At 41.1% G+C, this 21,386-nt stretch overlaps 1 protein-coding gene across 2 annotated transcripts in view; it reads right to left on the bottom strand.

Moving 5' to 3' along the window:
• LOC110986282 (leupaxin-like) overlaps positions 1-21,386 on the bottom strand; it is a 36,800-nt gene that overhangs the window by 7,988 nt on the left and 7,426 nt on the right. The window contains exons 2-6 of one of the 2 annotated variants that reach the window (XM_022248037.2): positions 9,063-9,256; positions 8,025-8,388; positions 7,415-7,435; positions 4,408-4,510; positions 3,492-3,627 (exon numbers count right to left, since the gene is read on the bottom strand). In XM_022248037.2, the coding sequence (XP_022103729.2) occupies positions 3,492-3,627; positions 4,408-4,510; positions 7,415-7,435; positions 8,025-8,388; positions 9,063-9,256 (818 nt within the window). The remainder of the gene's footprint in view (positions 1-3,491; positions 3,628-4,407; positions 4,511-7,414; positions 7,436-8,024; positions 8,389-9,062; positions 9,257-21,386) is intronic. The other variant, XM_022248038.2, reaches the window with a different exon arrangement.

The following is a 21,386-nucleotide window of genomic DNA, read 5'->3' as shown; positions in this document are numbered from 1 at the left end:
AAATCTGACCCTGAGAATTATTTCCATATTCTCAATATGGGCGACAGGCAAATTGTTGAGGGCAGTGCATACAATCCACAGCTAGTTGCTTTGTCTGATTTTAGACCCCAGACTTCACAGTTGTTAAACACGTCAGACAGTACCACTGGAAGAGAGCCAAATCTTAAAGCACTTCTATTTACACACACTAAGCCAACATGTACATGTACCTGTACATGTACTTTCAAGGGATCACTGTTCGGGGTGAAGCCTGAAATGAAGCCAAGTATTGGATCCCCCAGGCTTCAATTTCTTTACAAGAGCAGGACACCAGGGAAAAATGCCATGGAGTCTACACTATTTCAAATTGGTTCTCGGCTTGGTTTGGCTCAGCATGTTAATAAAAATAACAGTTTCTGCTACATACATGTACATGTAAGAACATGACACTGGTGGTGGGAATTCAAGGAATGAAGACTCAATCTATGCACTGCCATGTCAGCCTCGGTAGGATTGGAACACGAGTATGACAAGTCGGTACATGCAGGGGTGACAGCCGGTACACGCAGGGGTGACAGTCCCATGTCAACTGGTCAGCCCATGTTCTCTGATCAAAGTTCTAGCCAGGAACTTAAACCTCTGTTTATTTTAAGACTTGTACATGTACCTCTGAATGAAAAGTTGACACAAAGTTCCACATTCAATTCTGTAAGCCAAAACCTCCAACACAAACCCACTGAATTAACTGTGAATTGAACTGTTTCTTGGTTCTTGGTTCTGTCAAACATGTTCACATTATCCTGTACTTTCATTGGCTACATTGAATATGTCATGATCCATTTATTGCTTTCACAGAGACTCAACTGGCACAGAGGGCAGTGAAATCCTTCAAAGGCGTCCGAGCTGGCAAAGTGCCAATGGAAGAAAGCAATACAGAGTCACTCTACGTCCTTGCTTCTGGGGATGTCGATGGCAATAATGCAATCGTCCCAAATCGATCTAATCCAGTCCCTCCCCCCAAAACACAAAATCTCAAACCTGAAAACAACTTTAGAAGAGTCGCCAAAAATGCAAAGAGGGAATAACGTCATGCCACGACTTGATAACCACATGGACAGGAAACAGGACAAGGATTGGTATTGATAACGGTAAGTATACCAAAAGAGAAAAACCTCATTCGAGGCCGGGGTGGGGAAGGAAATAAACACTAAGTCATGACCACAAACGCCTCTGGGCAACACACAAAAACTCTGACCATGCTTCTATTGTCAAAGCAACATGTACTGTTTCCCATTTGTAAAGTACTTCAGACAAAAGGAGTAGAATTTAGAAGTACTGGCTGGGACGCTCAGATGTTTATCTTTCAACTTCATGAAAGCCGCGGGGAAACAAACGCAATGCTGGTTTCACAATTGCTGGATAAACATTCACTTAATAGGGCGGCATGAGCTGCTTGGAGGCAGAACTTTTGGTAACAGTCCCAGTAATCTTTTTTATTGTGCCGGGATGGGGTTGAGCGAATGTGAGATATCCTCGAAATATTCACCAAAGGTTTTGCAGGCCCCACAGCGGCATAGGGTCAATGGCATAGAAGAACATAAATTCGTTTGCCTAAAGGCACCCCTTAAAATATCAATTTCTTATGCTCTATTTCGACTTTTATAAGTACAACCACCTTTTAAAAAGGTAACACTGAATTTTTCAGATCCTGTGAGAGATTGTTGGAAAAATCCCGATGAAAACAAAAACCCGCTCTTTCAAGGAATACCCTGACAAATCTCAACCCTGCTGTGCACAGAGTCAGACTTCTGAAATTGATCTGTGATACGTCAATAAAATTTTGTCTATCGTGGGCTGTAACATCTGGTGCAAGTGCCTTGATTAATTGATGACAAAAAAAACAATATAGACCAATCATTGCTTCCAATCTGCCCACAGATTTTCTTTGGGATGCATTTGTGCTGTTGGCAAGATAATGCCACATCTTGACAACTTTCAGCTTAAAACTCATACTCAGGGCCCAAGTCTTCCTTCTCAAGGAAAGCACTGAACAAAAGATCCAAAAACGTCTTTATACAGTCAAATGTCAGTTGTCCTGCTCTTGACTTTCAAATCTACATTTCAATTTCCCATCAACGTCTCAGATTCCGGCACACCTTAACAATTACTGCCCAAATCATCCATTTTAAACCCATACATTCAAGTACACCAGTGAATCATGATACCACAATGCCCCCCCCCCCCCAGTTACCGCTGCCAAGATTCGTAAACAGGCACTTTCTAAAGCATCACTCCATGGTAGAGAAATACTGGTGGCCTCACTGAACAATACCAGAAAGCTTTACCACAGAGTCCCAATGCTTGCATGCACGTCACAGGCAGTTATAAATTTGAAGGTCATCCATTAGCAAGTTTGGAACATTAAAAAATTTGTGAATGTGTTTGGCAACAGTTGATGTTGTATTTGTACATCATTACGTAGCAACAGGGAACGTTATTACCCCGATTGTTCCCACTGAACATTCCTCACCAAAGCCTGTCAAAACCCATTTAAAAGCCACTTGATCATGTTGCCGACCTTTCCCGACCCCTGACCCCTTGGGGGTCAATGTGCTCACGTGCCGACTATGTCTGGCATGTTGCGGTTGTGGCGGGTATCAGGTTTTGTCGGTATCAACAGCCGTCTACGTTTGGCACAGCTGGTGGAGTCATTTTGACAGCTCAGGAGATGCTTTTAATCTGTACATGTCTTCTGGTTTGGGGCAACTGCTTTGAACCTAGTGTAAAACGGTGCAGACTTCAAAGAATTTCAGATTAAAGGGGTTTTTTTACAATTTTTTTGTCAGGTTGGGGTTGAATTCATATTCAACTTGAAGCAGATGAAATATTTTTGCAAGAAATTGAACAGGGGTGAAACTAGAGAAAAGTGAAACTTGAGAGCCCCACAGCAGCATAGGGTCTGTGGCATACATTTGTGTCTGCCTTTTGGCACCCCTTAAAATACCCACTTCTTGTGTTTTATACCAACTTTTCATGACCAAAAACCTGAATGATAAACTCAGGATTTTCCAGACTTATAAACAGATTGTCTGGAAAACCTTGAAACCAGGAAAAATATGAGAAAAAGTTTCAAAAATTAGGAAAAATCCTGGCAAATCCCAACCCTGAATTTAACTGTATATTTGACACTTTGCAAATTTCCACTTCCATGTCTTTTTATTGGAGAAAGCATTTTTATTTTTTCCATGGTCATTTTTACAAGTATTACAATTCTCTATCTATTTATTGTTCAAATGGTGAAAACAATGTTGTGGAAAAACATTAAAGAAAAGGATTTGGGGTTTTGTTTCATTCCAAAACAAACTTGTTTTCAATAAATCAGGTGAAGGGAGAATAAACTGTTTTTGGGGGGAAAGGGTGCACTAGAGCTTGAAAAAAATCCCCTTGACATATCAGGCATCTCTTTGGAACAATGTTGACAACAAAATTAGAACTCTTCGTTCCCAACCAACCTTGAAGTCCGATAATGAGGCCATGAGTTCGTCTAGCTCTTGGGTAGCTGATGACGCACTGCGGGTGGGAGGTTGACTGATGTGAAGCTGAGCGGACTCCGGAGGAGGCTGTGAGTACTGAGGGCCTGGAGCGGGGCTAGACAACACGGGGGGGAAAAAAATTCCAACAAAAATCTGTCACACGTTTATTAAAGAGCAAGGGTATTTTGAAATGCTGCTTTTCTCATTCTAATGAGTCTGTTTTAGTGAAGGTCTTCCATCCAGCCATGAGCAGTAACTTCAATAGCCATGCCTGAAAAATTCAATCTCTGATCCAGTTTGGTATTTCGATATAACACGCTCAAAAATGAAGCATACTGTAGGTTTTTCAAGATCCGCAATGCACGCGCGCGTGATTGACAGTATAAGTGTGGCCGTACGCCCACCCAGGCACAATGAACATGTTTAAACTGGTATAACATCAGTTGATTTGTTCCTGAATGACTTTCACCTTTTGAAAAACCAAACTGTCACTGTTTGAGAACTATAACTATTCCGAGAACTTTCAGAACCTACAAGTACAACCTTGATTTTTTTTTTCTGACATTATTCTTGGCACAAAGAAAACAATAAAGTGCAGTGACTTTTACGGGCTTTGAATAGGTAACCACGGTAACAAGCCTGAGTTCCCTCCAAAACAGCTATCACTGTGTGAATCATGCACTGAACAATTCAACCTCTGGAGACCCAGAATCACCAAATCGGGAAAAGTCTGGAAAACTCACGCCACTGCTTCCTCCTCTTACTCGTGAGGTTTTCAAGAAACAGGGGCCACTTCTTCATCAGGAGCATTTTATGTGAAATCTTGAAATGGCGAAAATACCGATCCCCACAGACTGTAGATTTAACGCATAGGTGGGTTTCTTAAAAGGCTTACCCAGTGGGCGATCTTGGTCCATCGAGTCTCTTGGGCTTGGGCGCTGTCGCGGGGGCCGGGGCTTTGGTCGGGGAAGGGGGCGTGTGCGATTGAGATGACGTGGCTGTGCGGAAGAGAATAGGGTTAATAAATTGGTACAGCAGACAGATTAGCTACATGCACACTCTGAAACACTCTGCAGATTCTAAGGCCGTGTCCACATTACTTAGCTATGGCTCAAAATTAAACATCAGTCTATGCTTTGGGCTGTGGCCATGTCCCATACAGTCATGCCTAATTTCAAGCCGCAAACCAAGTGATTCAGAAACAACCTATGTTTGCTCTTACCAGTACACTGCTACACCTGGCCAATATTTCACAGGGCTGCTTAAAGCAAAATGACATGGTAAGTAAAAATCAGCTGCGTACCAGTCTTACACTTTAAAATATTTACATACCACTTTGGCTGGTAACCTGTGAGTAAACATTTTCTTCGATAGGGAAATTTCTGTGCTTATAGCAGCTCTATGACTAGGCCTAAATGTATTTTACAAACACGTGGACAATCTATGAGAAATAATCAGTTTAACTGGCAACTTGAGGGGCCTCAATAATACAGCCCTTTGAAACAGTGCCACAAGAGGGCTCACTTCAGGCTGGTTCTTCCATTTAAGGAACCAATTAATACACATATCTGATTGGTTACATTTGATCAAATGACATCTTGTGACCTGGGCCACAAAATGCATCTCTTGAGGCAGAACTGAATGGACAAGGCCTGGAAATAAATTGTCCAACTTGTGGACTGCAAACCCACTGCACCTGCGGCGAAGTTCGATCTGCAACCAAACATGTATGTCCACCACTGATCAATTTCCCTACCTACATGCATGCAATCTATCAACCAGTGGCTGACTTGCAGTGTATGGTTGCTAAAAGATCTTGGCTAGTTTACTGGCTATGCAATTCCGAGTACACGCCATTTCTTGCAGCAATTTTTAGAGTTTCAAAATCTCAAGAAGGAAAACAGGCACTCAAAGCAACAGAAGCATTACAGGAAATCAGAATGCAAAAATTTCAACTAAATTGGCATTTTACAAGAAAGAAACAGGAATCAAGTTTTTCATCAAACTGTTGATTTCAATTCAAAAATCAGTTCGGCAAAGGAGAGGGGGTTCAAATGTTACTATTCTTTCTGAACATTTAAGCAACACACATAGGAACACGTATGCTATGAGATACAGGTACATGCAACATGAGGCCACCATGCAGGCTAAGCAACATGTACCAGAGCCAACTCACAAAACTGGATTCTCAAAGGTGCGACAGAGTGAAGGGCACAGTGTGAGTTGACCGAATGATGACCAACCCACACGCAGAGATCTCATGAAACTGAGGTACCGTAATTTTGTAACCTGAAAACAAACTTTGAAATGCTCTGCTCAGCTCAGTAAGTGAAGAACTTTTGGGGGAACGGGAAGCAACCATTCTGGCTGGAAAGGTAAGACAATATGCAAGCATTTGATAGTCAAAGACTCATTTCACTGGTTAACATGTATCAGACATGGGCCATACTTGTGTGACAACGGGTAGCAACGGCTAGGGCATTGTACCGCAATTTTGACACATTTGAATGTTTTACTCTTTGAACTGTTTTGGGAATGCAGAAGTGACAAAGTTTCAGCCAAGAATTGCTGAATACAGGATATCCCAAAATTTGCCACCAATTGAAAAACAGGGCCAGTTGAATAGGTTCCATGCATTTGCAAATTTAAATTCAAAGTTTTTAAATACATATTTAAAGAGACCTTTGGCTATTAAACACATGTACGGTACTGCAACCTGGCCTAAAAGTCTTCGTGTACATGTACAGTACGTACATGTACATGTACATGTACGTACATGTACATGTACTTATAAGACCAGACATAAGCCTGGCTCATGCATGTCTGCGGGATGTGTGATGCGCGTTCTGTCTAACATGAGAATTCAAAATGTATTACAGAGAGCACATGAGCGCAGTTCATGAATATGAAAGGTTTATGACCAAGAAGTGCACCGACACACGAAATGCTCACAACTCGGGTACAACTTCATGTAAATGTACCTGTACTGTATGCATATTAGGTACATGTACTGAAATGGAAAACACATTGACTAAAACTTCACAGACATTTCACAATCCAATTTTGCAAGGCAAACAGGAAATTGCGTACAGGCTCAAAATGCAGCAACAGCAAACTCGAAACAAAACAAAGGCAAGCTGAATCCATGGCATGCACATGAACTCAATACACGTACATAAGTACATGTTCGCCACATCCTCTCAGCAAAGTGATAGTTGTTTTTTCCACTTTGGCGAGCATTCGATGCACGAATTGCAACCGACACGGGGGGTAATCATGCCCGCACACTTGTCCATACGGCATCCTACCCGCAGAGAGACCTAAAAATTCTCTGTGGGTTGAACATTTTTTAAAGGAGCACAGCAGCGCATTGCTTCGGTTTCGCTTGAGAGATTGTTTTGTGTTCATTATTATTTTGTCCTCACAATCTTCAAATTCCAAACATCGTAACTTTTCACACTGTTTTTCAAAATGTTTTTTTGGGGTTGGCTTTTATAAATGAGGACATTTGGCCAAAGTTACTCCGAGAAATGATTCTGAATGAAGAACTTGGGTTTTTCTGTACATCAGTAATGTGTTTATTTTTTTCTAAATCTTGAGAGAAGATGTGAAGAACGTTATCGACATACAAACCTAACCGGTACTGCACTATGCCCTCTTCTCTTAATCAAAATGCCATCACGATAACACGCAAGACGGCAAGCCATGCAAACTGGCACAAAGTTGGGTGCATTTTGAGCGAGTCTCTCAAAGTGAGTCACCCAAGACTCGCATTCAGCTTTTGGGCAAACTCACATGCAAATGACGTGGCACAACTTCTCTTACGCCCATGCTACAAGGAAGGCAAACATTCAAGGGCGGAGACACTGATGACTTCATTCAAAGTTCTGCATTCAACCTACCTGAGGCTTGCCTTGCACGTTCTTTCATTGGTTCAAAAGTTTGCAATTGGTATTTTTAAAAGTAAAATGGAAAAGAAGGTAAAGTCAGAACAATGTAGGACTAAGATTGTATGAACTGGCCATGTGCATGTACCAGAAAACATTCTAAAATGCCATCCACACTTAACACGCTAAGCGCCAAAGACAACCTAAAACTCAACCCTTGGGTGTGCTTCTGAAAGAGAGAATTTTGGAAACTTTTTTATGTCACCTTTATATGACCTTTCTGAGGGATGATACTATTTTCGGAGACAGTTTGCAGCTTTGGAGGGGAAGGACATAAAACATACCCAAAAAAATGGTCTTTCTCGCAATTTTTTTTAAAATTTGGATCTCTTTCTTTCAGGGGAAACCAAAGCCCCCGTTGGGCCCCTAGATCACACCTGGTTACAGCCTTCAGATGGTTTTTCTTTATGGGCTTTATGGGTTGCATGATGACTTTATGCTAACTACACATGTACATGATGCACAGAGGGTGTGTTCAGGAGTTTGTTGATAATGGCCTTGGCTGAAGAATGCCTTGAAAAGATAGGCCAGAGCAGATTGAAACAGTTTTCCCTGACAGACTCACCATTTTGAATTTTGACCTGGGCACTCTCCAGATCTGCCAGCAGGCTGTCCAGCTCAGACAGGTTGTCCATCTTGGCGTCTTGGTACGTCCGGTTGCTGTAGCCGGCCGTTTCCGGGAATGGGTAGGCCGTGGCGGGCTGCTGGGCAGGGCGCGTCCGGGCCGGCTTGGGCGGAGGTGCCTGGCTGCTGCTGCTGCTGCCAGGCCCTGGGGCGGTCGCGCTGGGGCCTGGGGGCTGATAGCTGCTGTTGTAGAGCGGGGAGGGCTGGGCAAACGCCTGCTGCTGGTGGGGCTTGGCGTAAAGGTGGGCCACACCTTGGCCCGGGGGAAGCTGGCGGTTCGGCTGCTCCTCGTACAAGGGCTCCGACTGGACAGGAAGAGAGAAAAGAATCTCAAATTCACCCTGAAGTTAAGAAAGTTACTGCAGAGAGTATTTAGAACTTGAACAGGATGCTGAAAAAGGCCCTAGTGTATGACCTCTTTCCAACTGGACAGTTTTACTGACAAAAAATAAGGCATTAAGAACTTAGTCTGAAAGCTGGCTTCATGTTGAAGACAGGGCCTGAGATTGGCTGGTACATGGGTAATTCCAGAAATCAGGGATCCATTTTTTGGTGTCCCTGTCACATCTGACATGAGATTTTGTAAGATCAGAACACATTTTCTAATTTCCAAGAGTGATGAATAATGCAAATTACCTACCAAACAAATAGTAATAGTTTGAAATCACTTCCGGTGATATTTCGAACAACAAGGTCAAATGTAACAGGAACAAAAAAAGTCACACTTTTGGACCCCTAATTTCTGGAATTACCCACATGTTCTTTATGCCAGAGACCTGTCACACAGTATCCAAGACATCTGAATACTTGCCGAGACAAAGCAGGGCACGATCTCCATGGAAAAACAAGGAGAACACAATGTACAAATCAAATTTGTCAAGGACCTGACCAAAAGACTTTAGGAGAGTACCGAACACCTCAAAGCAGAGTTTAAAATTTAAAAAACTTGGCTTCTGAAAAAAATTTGTTTTGGACTCACCTGTTGCGAGGGGTAGTTCCCGTTCACATTGGCTGGGATCTCTGAGTAGATCGGAGACAGAGGGGACTGGGGATTGGCGTTGGTCGGCGGTGGGGCTGGGGTGGTGGAGTGGGTGTCGTTGGGCGTGGCTCCTGGTTTGCCACTTGGGGTCTTAAACTGGGAGGTGGAGGCCTCGAGGTCGGCCAATAGTCTGTCTGCAATGACACCAACCAGAAATCATTATCATAGTGGCCACTTTCTTGTGGATATCGGAAGTGACCTTTCACGTCTATGAAATCTGTAAAAAACCCGGTACATGTAGATATCCTAGGCCATTTTTCAAATCCTACATGTACTTCACTCCAGATGTAGCTTAGCTGCACCTCAAGCTCCAGAATCCTTTCCAAGTATAATTTCATGCATACCACTGGCCCAATATTAAAACTTGACCTCACATTCAACAATTTGATGTTTTGCGGTGGAAAATAATATGCAAGAGGTCTCAACATGGGACATTTCACTCAGGAAACTGAAGCCAAAGTCTGAGATGAATGTGAGATTTACATGTACAAACACCCAAGGCTACACAGTATATTTGCAATCAAAGTTCAACCAATCTAGACCATGTTATTTCTGAGAACTGACAAAGAGTAAATAAGCCTTTTGCAAGTGAAATTTGAATAAAATCTGGTGCACTGTGTTCTTTAAATTCAAGTGAACCTAACAATTTGAATTCTCCATACTAAAGAGACTGTTGGTACATGTACATGTATACCTCGTGATTCGGGGCAAGCTTTTGCTTAGTTAAATAAGAGACGCTTTGCCTCAATACACTGTTTTCAATGGATAAGAACGGCAAAAAGGAATCAGTCCATTCTAGAGATGGTGGTCGCTATGCAAACGCTTGCCCCAAATCACAAGGTATACCAACAGGGTCTTTAGTCTGGGGAATTCAAATGGTTGTTTATGTGCAATCCGATAACTCAGTGGTTTTATTCACATTTAACTCGCAAAAGGCTTATTGACCATCTAACGAAAAGGCCGAATGTTTATAGTTGCATGAAGAAAAAAAGAAGAAAATGGCATTTTCTTTTTTCAGTGGAAATGTCATTTCAATTTGAGGGTTATCAACTTTTCTGCTTTGATTATAAAAGAGTAAAACTGGATGTCCATTCTTCCTATCTAAGAAAGCATGTACCGTACAGTACACATACTTAAACAGGTATCCCAACGGTTCATATGTTACATGTACATAGGATGTACATGTACACCCTACTGTACATGCATATCAGATCCAGTCACAAATTTTCCTGAGGTTATTGGAGGTCACGCACTTCATTTTAGGCTACATGTCCATTTTATACATAAATATCTGTCACATGATGACATGAAGGTCATTCAGTAGACTTGATTCAAGCATGGAGGCAGGAGAAGATTCAAGATTCATAACATGTAGGCCACCAGCTTTGACACCAATTTAGAAACTCAAAGTCTCAATCATGAAGTGCCTTTACAGCCCTTGAAATTTCATATGTCTCCGGGGCACACGTTGTTTCCCCCTCCCCCTTTGAAGGAAAGTGCACCAGCTGTACCTGACTGAGTCCTCAAACCATAAACTAGTTGGACAAACAGTTGTGAGAGTTCAGAGGCTGTGCTTCTGGGGAGCCTCTAGTTGCACATTCACTACCTGTGCATGTACATGTATTTTCTGAATCTGATTCCCTGATTGAAGACTGCCTGTCACTTCACAGGGGGTGCATTCCTTAGGAGGCTGACTGCTCCTAGCTACAGCACACCACAAAGCTAGGAACACTGTGTTCCTAGCTCTATGAGCACACAGTACAGAGATATTTTTTGCTGCTGGCGGTTTGAAGGGGAGGGGCCCATCAAAGTTATCCCGGTCATCGGGTTTTTATGGCCGAGTTCACAGGCCTTGCCCTTTTGGCACAGAAGTAAAGGCAGGAATTGCTTATGGGTCTTTGGTGTTGTTGACAACATGTTTATTCACTAGTACTGGATTAATTAAACCAAACCCCTTGGGCGTTTTTGGCAAAGAACCTTCCTGCAATTTTACATGTAACAAAATTTGATATTGCAGAGCACTCATTCCTTGATCAGATTGGGTTATTTTGTCCCAGCATGTACAATGTACATGTACCTGTATGGAGAGTCATAGAAACATGGATTTGATGCGCAGAATCCCTCAAGACTTCTTAACAAAAAACAATGGAGGTTATTATTTTTTTCAATGATGCTGAACTAAAGTTTCACCTTCAAATCATGGAGGAACAAAAACACATTCCTCCATGTTCAAATCTAGCAGCTCCTCAAAAACCGCACCTGGAACTTTTGGGAGAATTTTGAAAGAACTGGGAAGGAACCAATACAAATGTACATGTAGAATTCAATCACACTGCTTTCAGCTGGGATGAAACGTACACCAAGTGGAAGTGTACTGTATTCTTGTAGGAAGGATGATTTTGAAGGTTCCAGAAGGATGCAATGTGCATACAGGGTAAAGGGTACAGTACATCAATATAAAAATACATAGTACATGTATGTACACTGAAAGGACCTTAACATCGACAGTATTTTTGACAACTGTCTGATTTCTCCCTCACTTTTATGACATGGGCCCAATTTCATGGCGCTGCTAAGCACACATTTTTATGCTAACAGAGGCTCCGTGTATTTCATGGAGAGCGTAAGCACTGCATACAGCAAAAGGCATGCTAACACGAACTGTACCTTGGAAGAACTCTTTGCTTAATGTACATGTACTCACAAAACAATGGAATTCTCGGAATGTGCATGACTGTAAGCACAACCAGGCCAAGTAGTGCTTAAGGTTAGCAAAGTTTTCTGCAAATAGTAAGCACAACTTTTCTGCTAACTGTTAAGCAGCTCCATGAAATTGGGGCCCAGCAGTGTTGCATAATAATTAGAAATACATGTTTACATTGTAGCAATTGAACAATTTCTCTGACCTCAGGTTACTATAGGTACCGGCACATACCGGTACCAGTATTTTATCCATGTATAAGTACATGTACATGTTGATCAAATTCCCAGTGAAACCAGTGATTCCCAGTGAAAAGTAAAACAGACTTGAAAATTCAAAAAAAAAAAAAAAAAACTCAATTCAGAACAAACGATGTGTTGATGTGAAGACTGTCCCCGTCCTGATTTATCAACACAGCCTGCATTTCGACCTTCACCCTGGAAGATATGCCGATTAAAAACAATTTAATCTATTCGTCTGGTATGCGACCTTTACCATTCTGCCAGCCAGAATGTAAACTACATGTAGTTCCAAGATTTTCTTGTACTGGTTAAGTTGCTTCCATTTCAATTCAGTATCAGATTTGTTTCCAAAGGTCTTTACAAACACTGGAAAACCATGACTATAGAAACCCCCCCAAAAATACAAATCAAATCAAATCCTGGCACAGGAATGCACATGTAGATAAAAGGCATGTACTGTTGGGCTCTGTAGGAAACCAGAGCCTTGAACGTGTAGATAACAGCCTCTTGATCACGCAACAAAAACTGCCAAAAAGTTAAGGAACAAAACATGAAATTCTAATCAAATTTACACACACATCCATGTACATTTACACCTACATGTACTGTACGCATGCTTGTACAAGGAATATTTTTGCCTGGGTTTTTGCAACATTTGAGTACGGCTTAGTTTTAATCGGTCACTTGCTACATGTGCGTGTACATGTACATACATGTACTTTTTACACGGTACATGTAGAAGTGGAATTTCAAAGAAATCCACTTCTACGGGTATCAACAGGGTGACAAAATTCAGAATTCTGATTTTTAATTCTTTGTTTGGCTGGTAGTTTGTGTGTTTATTTGCTTCAGATTACCAGGCACTAACACTGACTTTTCCAATTTTTAAGGCAGTTGATGCTTACACTACAGGGAAGATGCTCTCTCTCAAGGCATACCACCGTGAGTCCACAGGGTAAGGTGCTTGACCCTGAGCCACCTGATCCTCTGGGAGGGGCAGCCATAACAGCAGTCAAAGGGAGACTAAATGTTTGTAAACAGACAGGGTATTCCCAAGGCAACTACCCCCCCCAGGTCATTCACATTGACTTCATTTTGAGAGACTGATCTCCTTTAGTGCAGAAGTTACCATGGAGAATTGGCACTTCAGAAAAAAAGGGAAAAACCATTGTAGAAAAAGATGGTAAGCTACATTACAGGTCCATGTACATGTACATGTACACTGTACCGCTGACCCAAATACCGGTAAATTCCAACACAAGGACCTGAATACAAATACATTTGCATGTACATGTACATTATATACGATACATGTACACTGTACTGCCATCCTGGAGGCAGCTCAGTCGCTCATTGCATATTCAATCAATCAGAACAAAAGTTTGACTGACTTAAAATTATCTGTCTTCTTTCACTTTTTCCAGCTGAAAATCTATTTCCATAGACGTATCAGTTTTGCGAGGCAATTTCAGCAACTTAAACTGAGCAACCTCAGAAGTGATTCCACACGCCCACAGCTGTGTTGGTGCGTGTACCGGTAGGCTAGTACAAAAAATTGTAATGCTTTGCTGTGTGATCATGCACTCTCCAACTGTGTCCTTCCACTTGGCCGACAAAAAAATTCACCACCAAGACATTAGAAATAAACATTTGAGTAACGATTCAATAAAACTGATTGTGAGATTGACTTGAGAATGCAGAGAAAAACAACAGCTTGAAATACCGGTACCATTCACTTCACAGTCCCTCCAGTCACCTGTATCATGCATCACGGCTACCAGTGATCGTCACACGCAGACAGGAATGAAGGGCCATTGTCCAATACTCGACTTGGGCTTCGTCTCAGGCTTCAACTGGTTTTTTTTACTTCCTGTCTTTGAGGTTGTAAGCGTAATAGTAAGTCTGATAGTGCCACAAGACATCAAGTAAGACGCAAAAGAGCCAAATGTTACAGTACTTCAATTTAATCTAAACGCTTCAGGCCCACAATCGGGGATTGGTTTCCTACATGAAGCCTGAGACGGAGACCAAGTTGAGTGTTGGAAAACGGCCAAGTTTTTTTTTTTTTCACACTGAAATCTGATTTGGAAGGCCTGTTTGGTTCACATGGAGCTGGATCTTGATGAGTGGCCCCAATGCCGGTTCCCTCCAGCCATTTAGGCAGGTTCCCTTGTCAGTGAACCAATGACTGATTGCAAATTGAGATCCGGATCCATGTGAAATAAACAGGCCTTGGAATACAGGTAAACTTGTCTCTGTGACTGAGGTTCATATCCTTTTTCTCAACACATGATCCTGGAAATTTCATTCTCAACACATGATCCTGGAAATTTCAAAATGTCAAACCAGTAAGATAACCAAAAATAAGTTTCCTTTTCTAAGTATCAGATCATAAAGGTACGGTACGTGGTAAACTGTTCTTAAGCAAAAGTAAAGTGAAATAACTTTTAATATGATAGTGCCAACTTGTCAACGTGTAACTTTCTGTAATTCAGTTGCAGTTTGACTGAAAAAAGTTTTGTTCTGAAATTCATTAAATTTACTGTCAGTAAACAAACTTAGCAAGTATCTAGTATTAAAATTACATGTACACGTATATACACGTTTATTTACAATCCAAAAATTCACTGATTAACTTCATTAACAAAACCCTAACCCCCTAGGGTGTACGTAAAAGTAAAATCATACTGAAAATCGGAAAATTTGGGACAGTTAGGGATTGTACAGTTTATCCAGTTATGATATTGAAAGCGAGCCAGGCTTGAAATCACAAAACACCTCAAAGAAACCTACAACACTAATACATTTAGGCCTACATGGATCAATCAATACACTCAACAGAGCTCCAATACACCTTATGCAACACGCATATGACGTCACATTGGAGGGTATTCCTTTCGGACAGAGAATATATACGGACAACACTAGTTTTCCCTTTAAAAAAATGTTATAACAGCCATCAGGAAGTGAAAACATGTCCTAACAAGTGAAATTTTAGCTGGGAAACTTCCCAAGCATTTACTTAGAAAGCAGTTTTTTTTTTACAAGTCTCACAGGTTTGTGCACAGGGGCATCAAGTGTTGTCCCTATAAATTACTGGTATTTTCTATTACCAATTCAAACAAACGACATCACAAAATAAATTATCAATACAATTACAGATCTATGTACAAGGAAAAGAGCAACGCTGCTCCGTGACAGCAAAGAAAACTGACAAAATAAACAACCCACATTTCATTTTATTAAACACACATGTACTATCTGGCTCAAATCTGACATCGTCTTTCTCAACGCATGATATCCATGAAATATACAAATATTAATTTAAACAGATAACAACAGATGAGTTTCCCTTTCCAAGTGTCAGATCATATACTGTACATGTAGGTACGATGCACATGTAAACTGTACTTTACATTTTTGTTAAGCAAAAGTAAAGTGAAATGAATTTGGTGATGTTGGTGTCAACTTGTCAAACTGTAACTTTCTATAATTCATTCGCTGTTTGACTGACAAAAGTTGTTTTGTTCAGAAATCCATACAAGTACAAACTAACGGCAAGGTGTTTGATGAGGTCAACCGTCAACAAGGTTCCCTAATTCATTTGCTGTTGGCCTACCAAAGTTATTTGCCCTTCAACCCAGGTGAAGTGAAAACCCGGGATGTACACTCTTTCTGTACACAAAACCAAACTTTTTTGACAGTTTTCGGTCTCCATGGTTACAGTTTCAGAGTGATGATTCGACTCACCGTTTCTTCTCCCAAAAGACTCACAGCTGTACCCAAACTACGTGAAAATATTCCACTACCAGGGACTGACACACCTCTTCTAAGCAGATACATGTACCATTTGCAATAAAGTCACTGGTGCGGTGTGTTAAAATTCCAAGACACTTGGAATGGTGAACCCAGGCAAAGACGTAGTTGACATTCCTGCTGAGCCCAATGTGGAGTTTGTAAACTGAGCTTTCTTGCGACCCAAACAGTTTGTACAGAAGAAAAAAAAATCTCAGGATGGAGAAGATCACAAGGTAATTCCTTACTGGGGTAGAATGACAGCCAAAAACCAGCCTGACTTGACGGTGGGACGACTCCAGCTGTCAGGGGAAAAATGGAAAGCGGGGCGGACCGTCTGTACCCACGCTGCCATGCCCATATATGAACAATGGTACAGTCACTGGCAATGCATGCCGGCCAGAGGACCCCTGCGCTATGTAATGCTATGCCCGGTCTCCGGTTGGACTCACTCGGACTGTACCACTGGGAGGGCGGGGAAGCTGAGGATGTTCCGTGAGGAGACTGGGCATCTCAGAGGGAGGGGGCCATCTGCCTCATCAACCTTGCTCTATGATTAAAGCTACGAGTACGTACATACATGTATGTACATGTGCAATACCAGCAAATACAAGCCAAACAAATCAACATAGCATTGCATCATGAGTCGGTTAATAATAGGGATAGAGTTGGAAAAAAAAAATTGGGGGGAAAAAAAACTAATCTTGAAATGTAAATTAAGTTCCCTGGAAGCCCTGAAGCACTTGTGCACAGACTCTATGAATACTCCAACTCTGCCACTCTCGGGTACCGGTACATGTACATGTGCACATCTTCAGTTACACTGGAACAGCAAACTTGAACTCAATAAGCTTCATGTCAACAAACTCTCAAGGCTGGGAAGTACATGTACATGTGAGTATTGTACATGAACACATGTACATGTTCTACGGTGTGAAGAGAATCATCCTCCATCTTAATATCTGGTGGAGCTCAAAGGAAATTTGAGATTAACAGGATCTTTACTGTATAGGATTGAGGACTCACTGAGGCTCATCTACCAGCATTTCCATTTCAAAATGATATTTGGTTGCAACATTCCAAAACCATTGATTTATTACTATTATCAGTTTATTATTATCAAATCAAATTGTCTAGTACAGAATGGCAAGCCAAAGGTTGAAGTGCACTTGTACTAGTCACATCTTATTGATAACAAATAAACATACAGTGTATTGTCAAAAAATACTGCAAGTGGGGCATAGTAAAAATGATAAAAACTGGATATTAAAACTGTTAACATCAAAAGAGGAAAACAAAACAGACCACTAAAATATTTCCACATAGAAAGTAAAAACAACCACAAAAAGAGCCAGGAAAGACAAAAAAAATCAACATTAAAAAGCACTACATGTATGTAATTATTATGTGATCAGAAGAACATATAGGTAATTGGTAAGACCACACTCACAGATAAAGAACAACTCACTGATTTACATGTGGCAACCTGGTGATACATGTAGATGGAACACTGCTACATTGTACATGTACGTACATGTACATGTATTTGGTACACTGTTACTTACTGGTTAAAACTCACTGTTGCATATACCAACCAATAGTTTGTACAAGTGCTTAGCATTCTCATGGAATTTGGCCACAGTCCACCGTTTACATGTATATTGACATCAGTGTCTTTATTTCTCTCAGCTGTGAACTGAGCCTTCCACAATGCAGAATAAACAAATGGCTTGTCTGTCACATCATATTTGTGATGGTCAAAACCTTCGATCCACATGACTTGCATGCAAACCTAATTAAACCTTGCAAGATAATCCACAGCTGGCATATATTGTCCAGGGCTTTGAGTTTGAAAATAATCTAATCGTGAGCAAATGATCCCTTTCCTGTTCAAGACACCTGGCTATGGATGTTGGCTCAACTCTAATGTGTTCAACACTGGAACATGATATTGCGTGAAACACATGCACATGTACCAGTATAGTACTGTACATGCCCTGTGCATACATTCTTGTACCATACTTGTAGGGACCACACACGTGTTACGTGACATTTGCGTACATGTGTACCAATACCTAGGTTAACATGTACACACCCAAAATGCTATTGGCATACATGTACATGTACATGTACATGTACGTGTACTGTAGTTAATTATAGGAAGTCAAATCATGCATAGACATGTACGCGCACAATGTACATGTACATGAATACTGGTTCATGTAAGCCTTTACTCATATATGTACATGTACTGTGAGACAAACAATTTCATACATGTACATGTAGCAACTGCATAATACACGCTTACATGTACATCAATTCAGTATAAATGTACATGTACAGTGCACCAGTACATGTGTATAGACATGATGTACATTGTACATGTACCGGTACATGCACTTAAAACTAAAAAGGGTGTGACTGCATGTAACTTGTGATAGACTTCACTTCTGCCTAACACTTTGCACATACATGTACAGTCGCATACAGTTCACGTACAGGTAGAATAATGCCCTTTTGTCACCATGGTAAAACTTGTTACATGTACATGTACCTGTATCAATGACCACGGCAGTAACTTTTCTACAAATACCGGTACCACAGAACCATACTGTATATCAAGGGAGGATGCAAAGGACATACGACACGTACGAAACCATTTCAATATTTTGAAATGTAAAAGGCACCCACACTTGGACGAGCACCTTCCTTTGGGGGAGGGGATTGTTCTTTTATGGACGAAAAAATACCTGTACATGTAGCTAGGATGCTATTCCCCCCACGCAAAATCTGGAAATGTCAACAAGTACTGTTCAGTTACCGGTGAGGGTCTACACAATAAGTGCTTTTGACTACTTTGCAACACCATTAGAAAGAGGTTCTATGGCAGAACACTGATCAATTTCTTCCCTGGCCAATTTGTTCTGGGAATCTAATAGCGCTTGCTGAACTCAATTTGTGAGAATACATGTATGCCTGACAGTGATGAGTGAGTCGCCTGAAAGCTGAAATGCTCGACCAGATGTCCGTCCTGAGGGAAATAAAAGAAGAAACCTAGGAGCACATGCACATAGTGTACAGACATGTACATGTACATACCGGTATACTGTACAGGATTATACATGTGGGAGGTAGAATACATGTACATTGCAATGTGCTGTGTTTTACCGGTTACTCAATCATAACGTACCGTATTGCACAGTTCGACTGCAGACCAGTAAATAAGCTTCCACATGATCTACACCACAGCGATAAAATAAATGGCAGTCTCTATTCAAAACATCAGGATAAATCCAAGTTTCTCAGGTGTTAAACGCATCAAACTAAAGCGCATCTTTCATTTTCTTTTCAATACGAAGATACTTCTATCCAGAGATGATCAACCGCCCACAAACAAAAAGACCCAGTTGTTAAGCCCATTTTAACACTCCACTGCAAGACTCCATCTGGCAGTCCTGCTGGTAGCTTTCTACCCTGTTTTTGACAAACCATCTAGTCTGAGTGCCACAAAATGCTCTGGCAAAATCCTGATTTGGTCCGGCAGGGAATACTGGGCCTATTTTAATGTTGGCCTGCAACGTAAATAAAATCCTACTGTGTCAAGGGACTGAGGACAAATAGAAAATGTGGCATCTTTTTTATGCTTCATTGGACGAGCTGATGACTGCCAATATTTTCAGCAATTTGAAGATCCTTGAGGCTCCCCCCCCTTTAAATGACCAACTACAGAAGGTTATTTTTTCCCACGAAAAAATGCTGAGGGAAAAAGACTAAGCGCTGTACATATACATGTATGTACATGTACGTACATGTGCAGAATGCACAGCCCTCAAATTTGCAGTAAATGGAGAAATACTTTACAGTTTATGTAGTTGTACACACCATGGACAAAGCAGTTAACTCAACACAGGGATCAATGGGTTATTAATTGGATGTATGTGTATCCGCAGGCAAAATGAAACGATATCCAGGTCTATCTCGACTGATACTAAGGAGTGATACATTGTACATGGTACATGTAACATTAACAATATCATTTTTAACTTGTGTATTAATTTTTGACTTCACAGTTCAGCAAAATGAGCCCCCCTTAACCCTAATCATCCTCAATCCTTCAAAATCCTCTGGGCGGTTAGGGAGGATTTCAGAGGATTGCGGCTGCACGGACAAATTGCATTACTGACTGCATAGCAAGCATTGTCTCAAGGTTGTTGGTTAGACCATAGAGAAAGGGTTAGACCTTGAGTTGTTTATGTTCAGCTACGCATAAATTCATGCCCACACTACATACAGTATGTGACATCCTCCATACTGCTTACAGATACCATTCACGCTGCCTCAATATATAATGAGGGGAATGCTGGAGGATTTTGAAGGACTGAGGCAGTGAGCACGCCTCCACAGAACATAGGCAAGAAGTTCCGGTATTGGAGGATTTTAGAGGACTGAGGCTGTATCTGTGAATTTGTGATCTAGCTGGTGACAAGTCGAAATGTCAGTGGTGAGCATCCCAGTCAAGATGACGTGAAATCAGACCGAGAGAACTATTTTAACGAGCTTGAAATTCTTTCACGGACGCGTACCTGCTGATGCATAGATTGCAGCACGGCATCTTACCCGCGAGTCGAAAAAAGGAAAAACACCTTGAGATGTCATCACATTGTTAAATTGAAACAGCGAAGAAGGGAATCTGATACTGGGGTAAACACAAAACATTAATTCACTCGGGGGTGTGGTAATTGAGGGGAAATATCTGAGAAATGGGGGGAAGGGGGCTGTTCAAATGAGGAAATTTGTTTCTCACAGCCAAACTACCAAAATTTAATTTTCAAGTTTTGTTTCTCCTGATACAGTCCCTTCTATACATAGAAAGCATGGAAGACTGAAGTTAAATATTCACTCTAGAGCAGTAGTAATATGGTACATGTAATATCCAGACAAATCGGTGAAGTCAAATCGAAAATGAACTGGCTTTATTCAAATCAATTTCAAAAAATAAATAAAAAAAAAAATCCTCTTCTTCAGAGTTCAACAATGCGTTGGCAACATTTTAAAAAGGGGTGGAAAGAGTAATCCTGGGAAACGTATTTGCTGCTTGTCTTTATGATTTGAAACTGAAACAAAGTTGGTGACTTTTGAATTGAGAGTTAACTGGAATGTTCAATGCTGCTCTTAACGATTTTCATTCTGGTAAGAGATGCAATTACATGTTGACATCCTGCTTACATGGTGTGGCCCCTTGCACAATTAACTGGAGAAGATGCTAAATGATTTAAATGACAGGATGCTAAAGCTACAAATGCCTGGTTCTCACATGATATTTACCCATGCACATTCACAAATTACAGCAAAGATATGTTTTGCCTTCACCGGTTCCCATTCCTTTCAATCATACTCTTGATTCGTGGAAGGTGGAAGTGGGAACCAGTTTTTAAAGTGAATTCCAGCATGTGTGTACCATACATGATATGGTAAGTCTGACCATGATGTGGGGATCATATGTGCGGGTAACCCATGACCGCAGCC

This window comes from Acanthaster planci, unplaced genomic scaffold (assembly GCF_054643075.1).
Source record: "Acanthaster planci isolate LZ-2023a unplaced genomic scaffold, COTS_SCS Contig1, whole genome shotgun sequence".
Classification (NCBI taxonomy): domain Eukaryota; kingdom Metazoa; phylum Echinodermata; class Asteroidea; order Valvatida; family Acanthasteridae; genus Acanthaster; species Acanthaster planci.
Note: the sequence above shows the minus strand (reverse complement) of the source record. Positions and strands in the feature narration are given on the sequence as shown.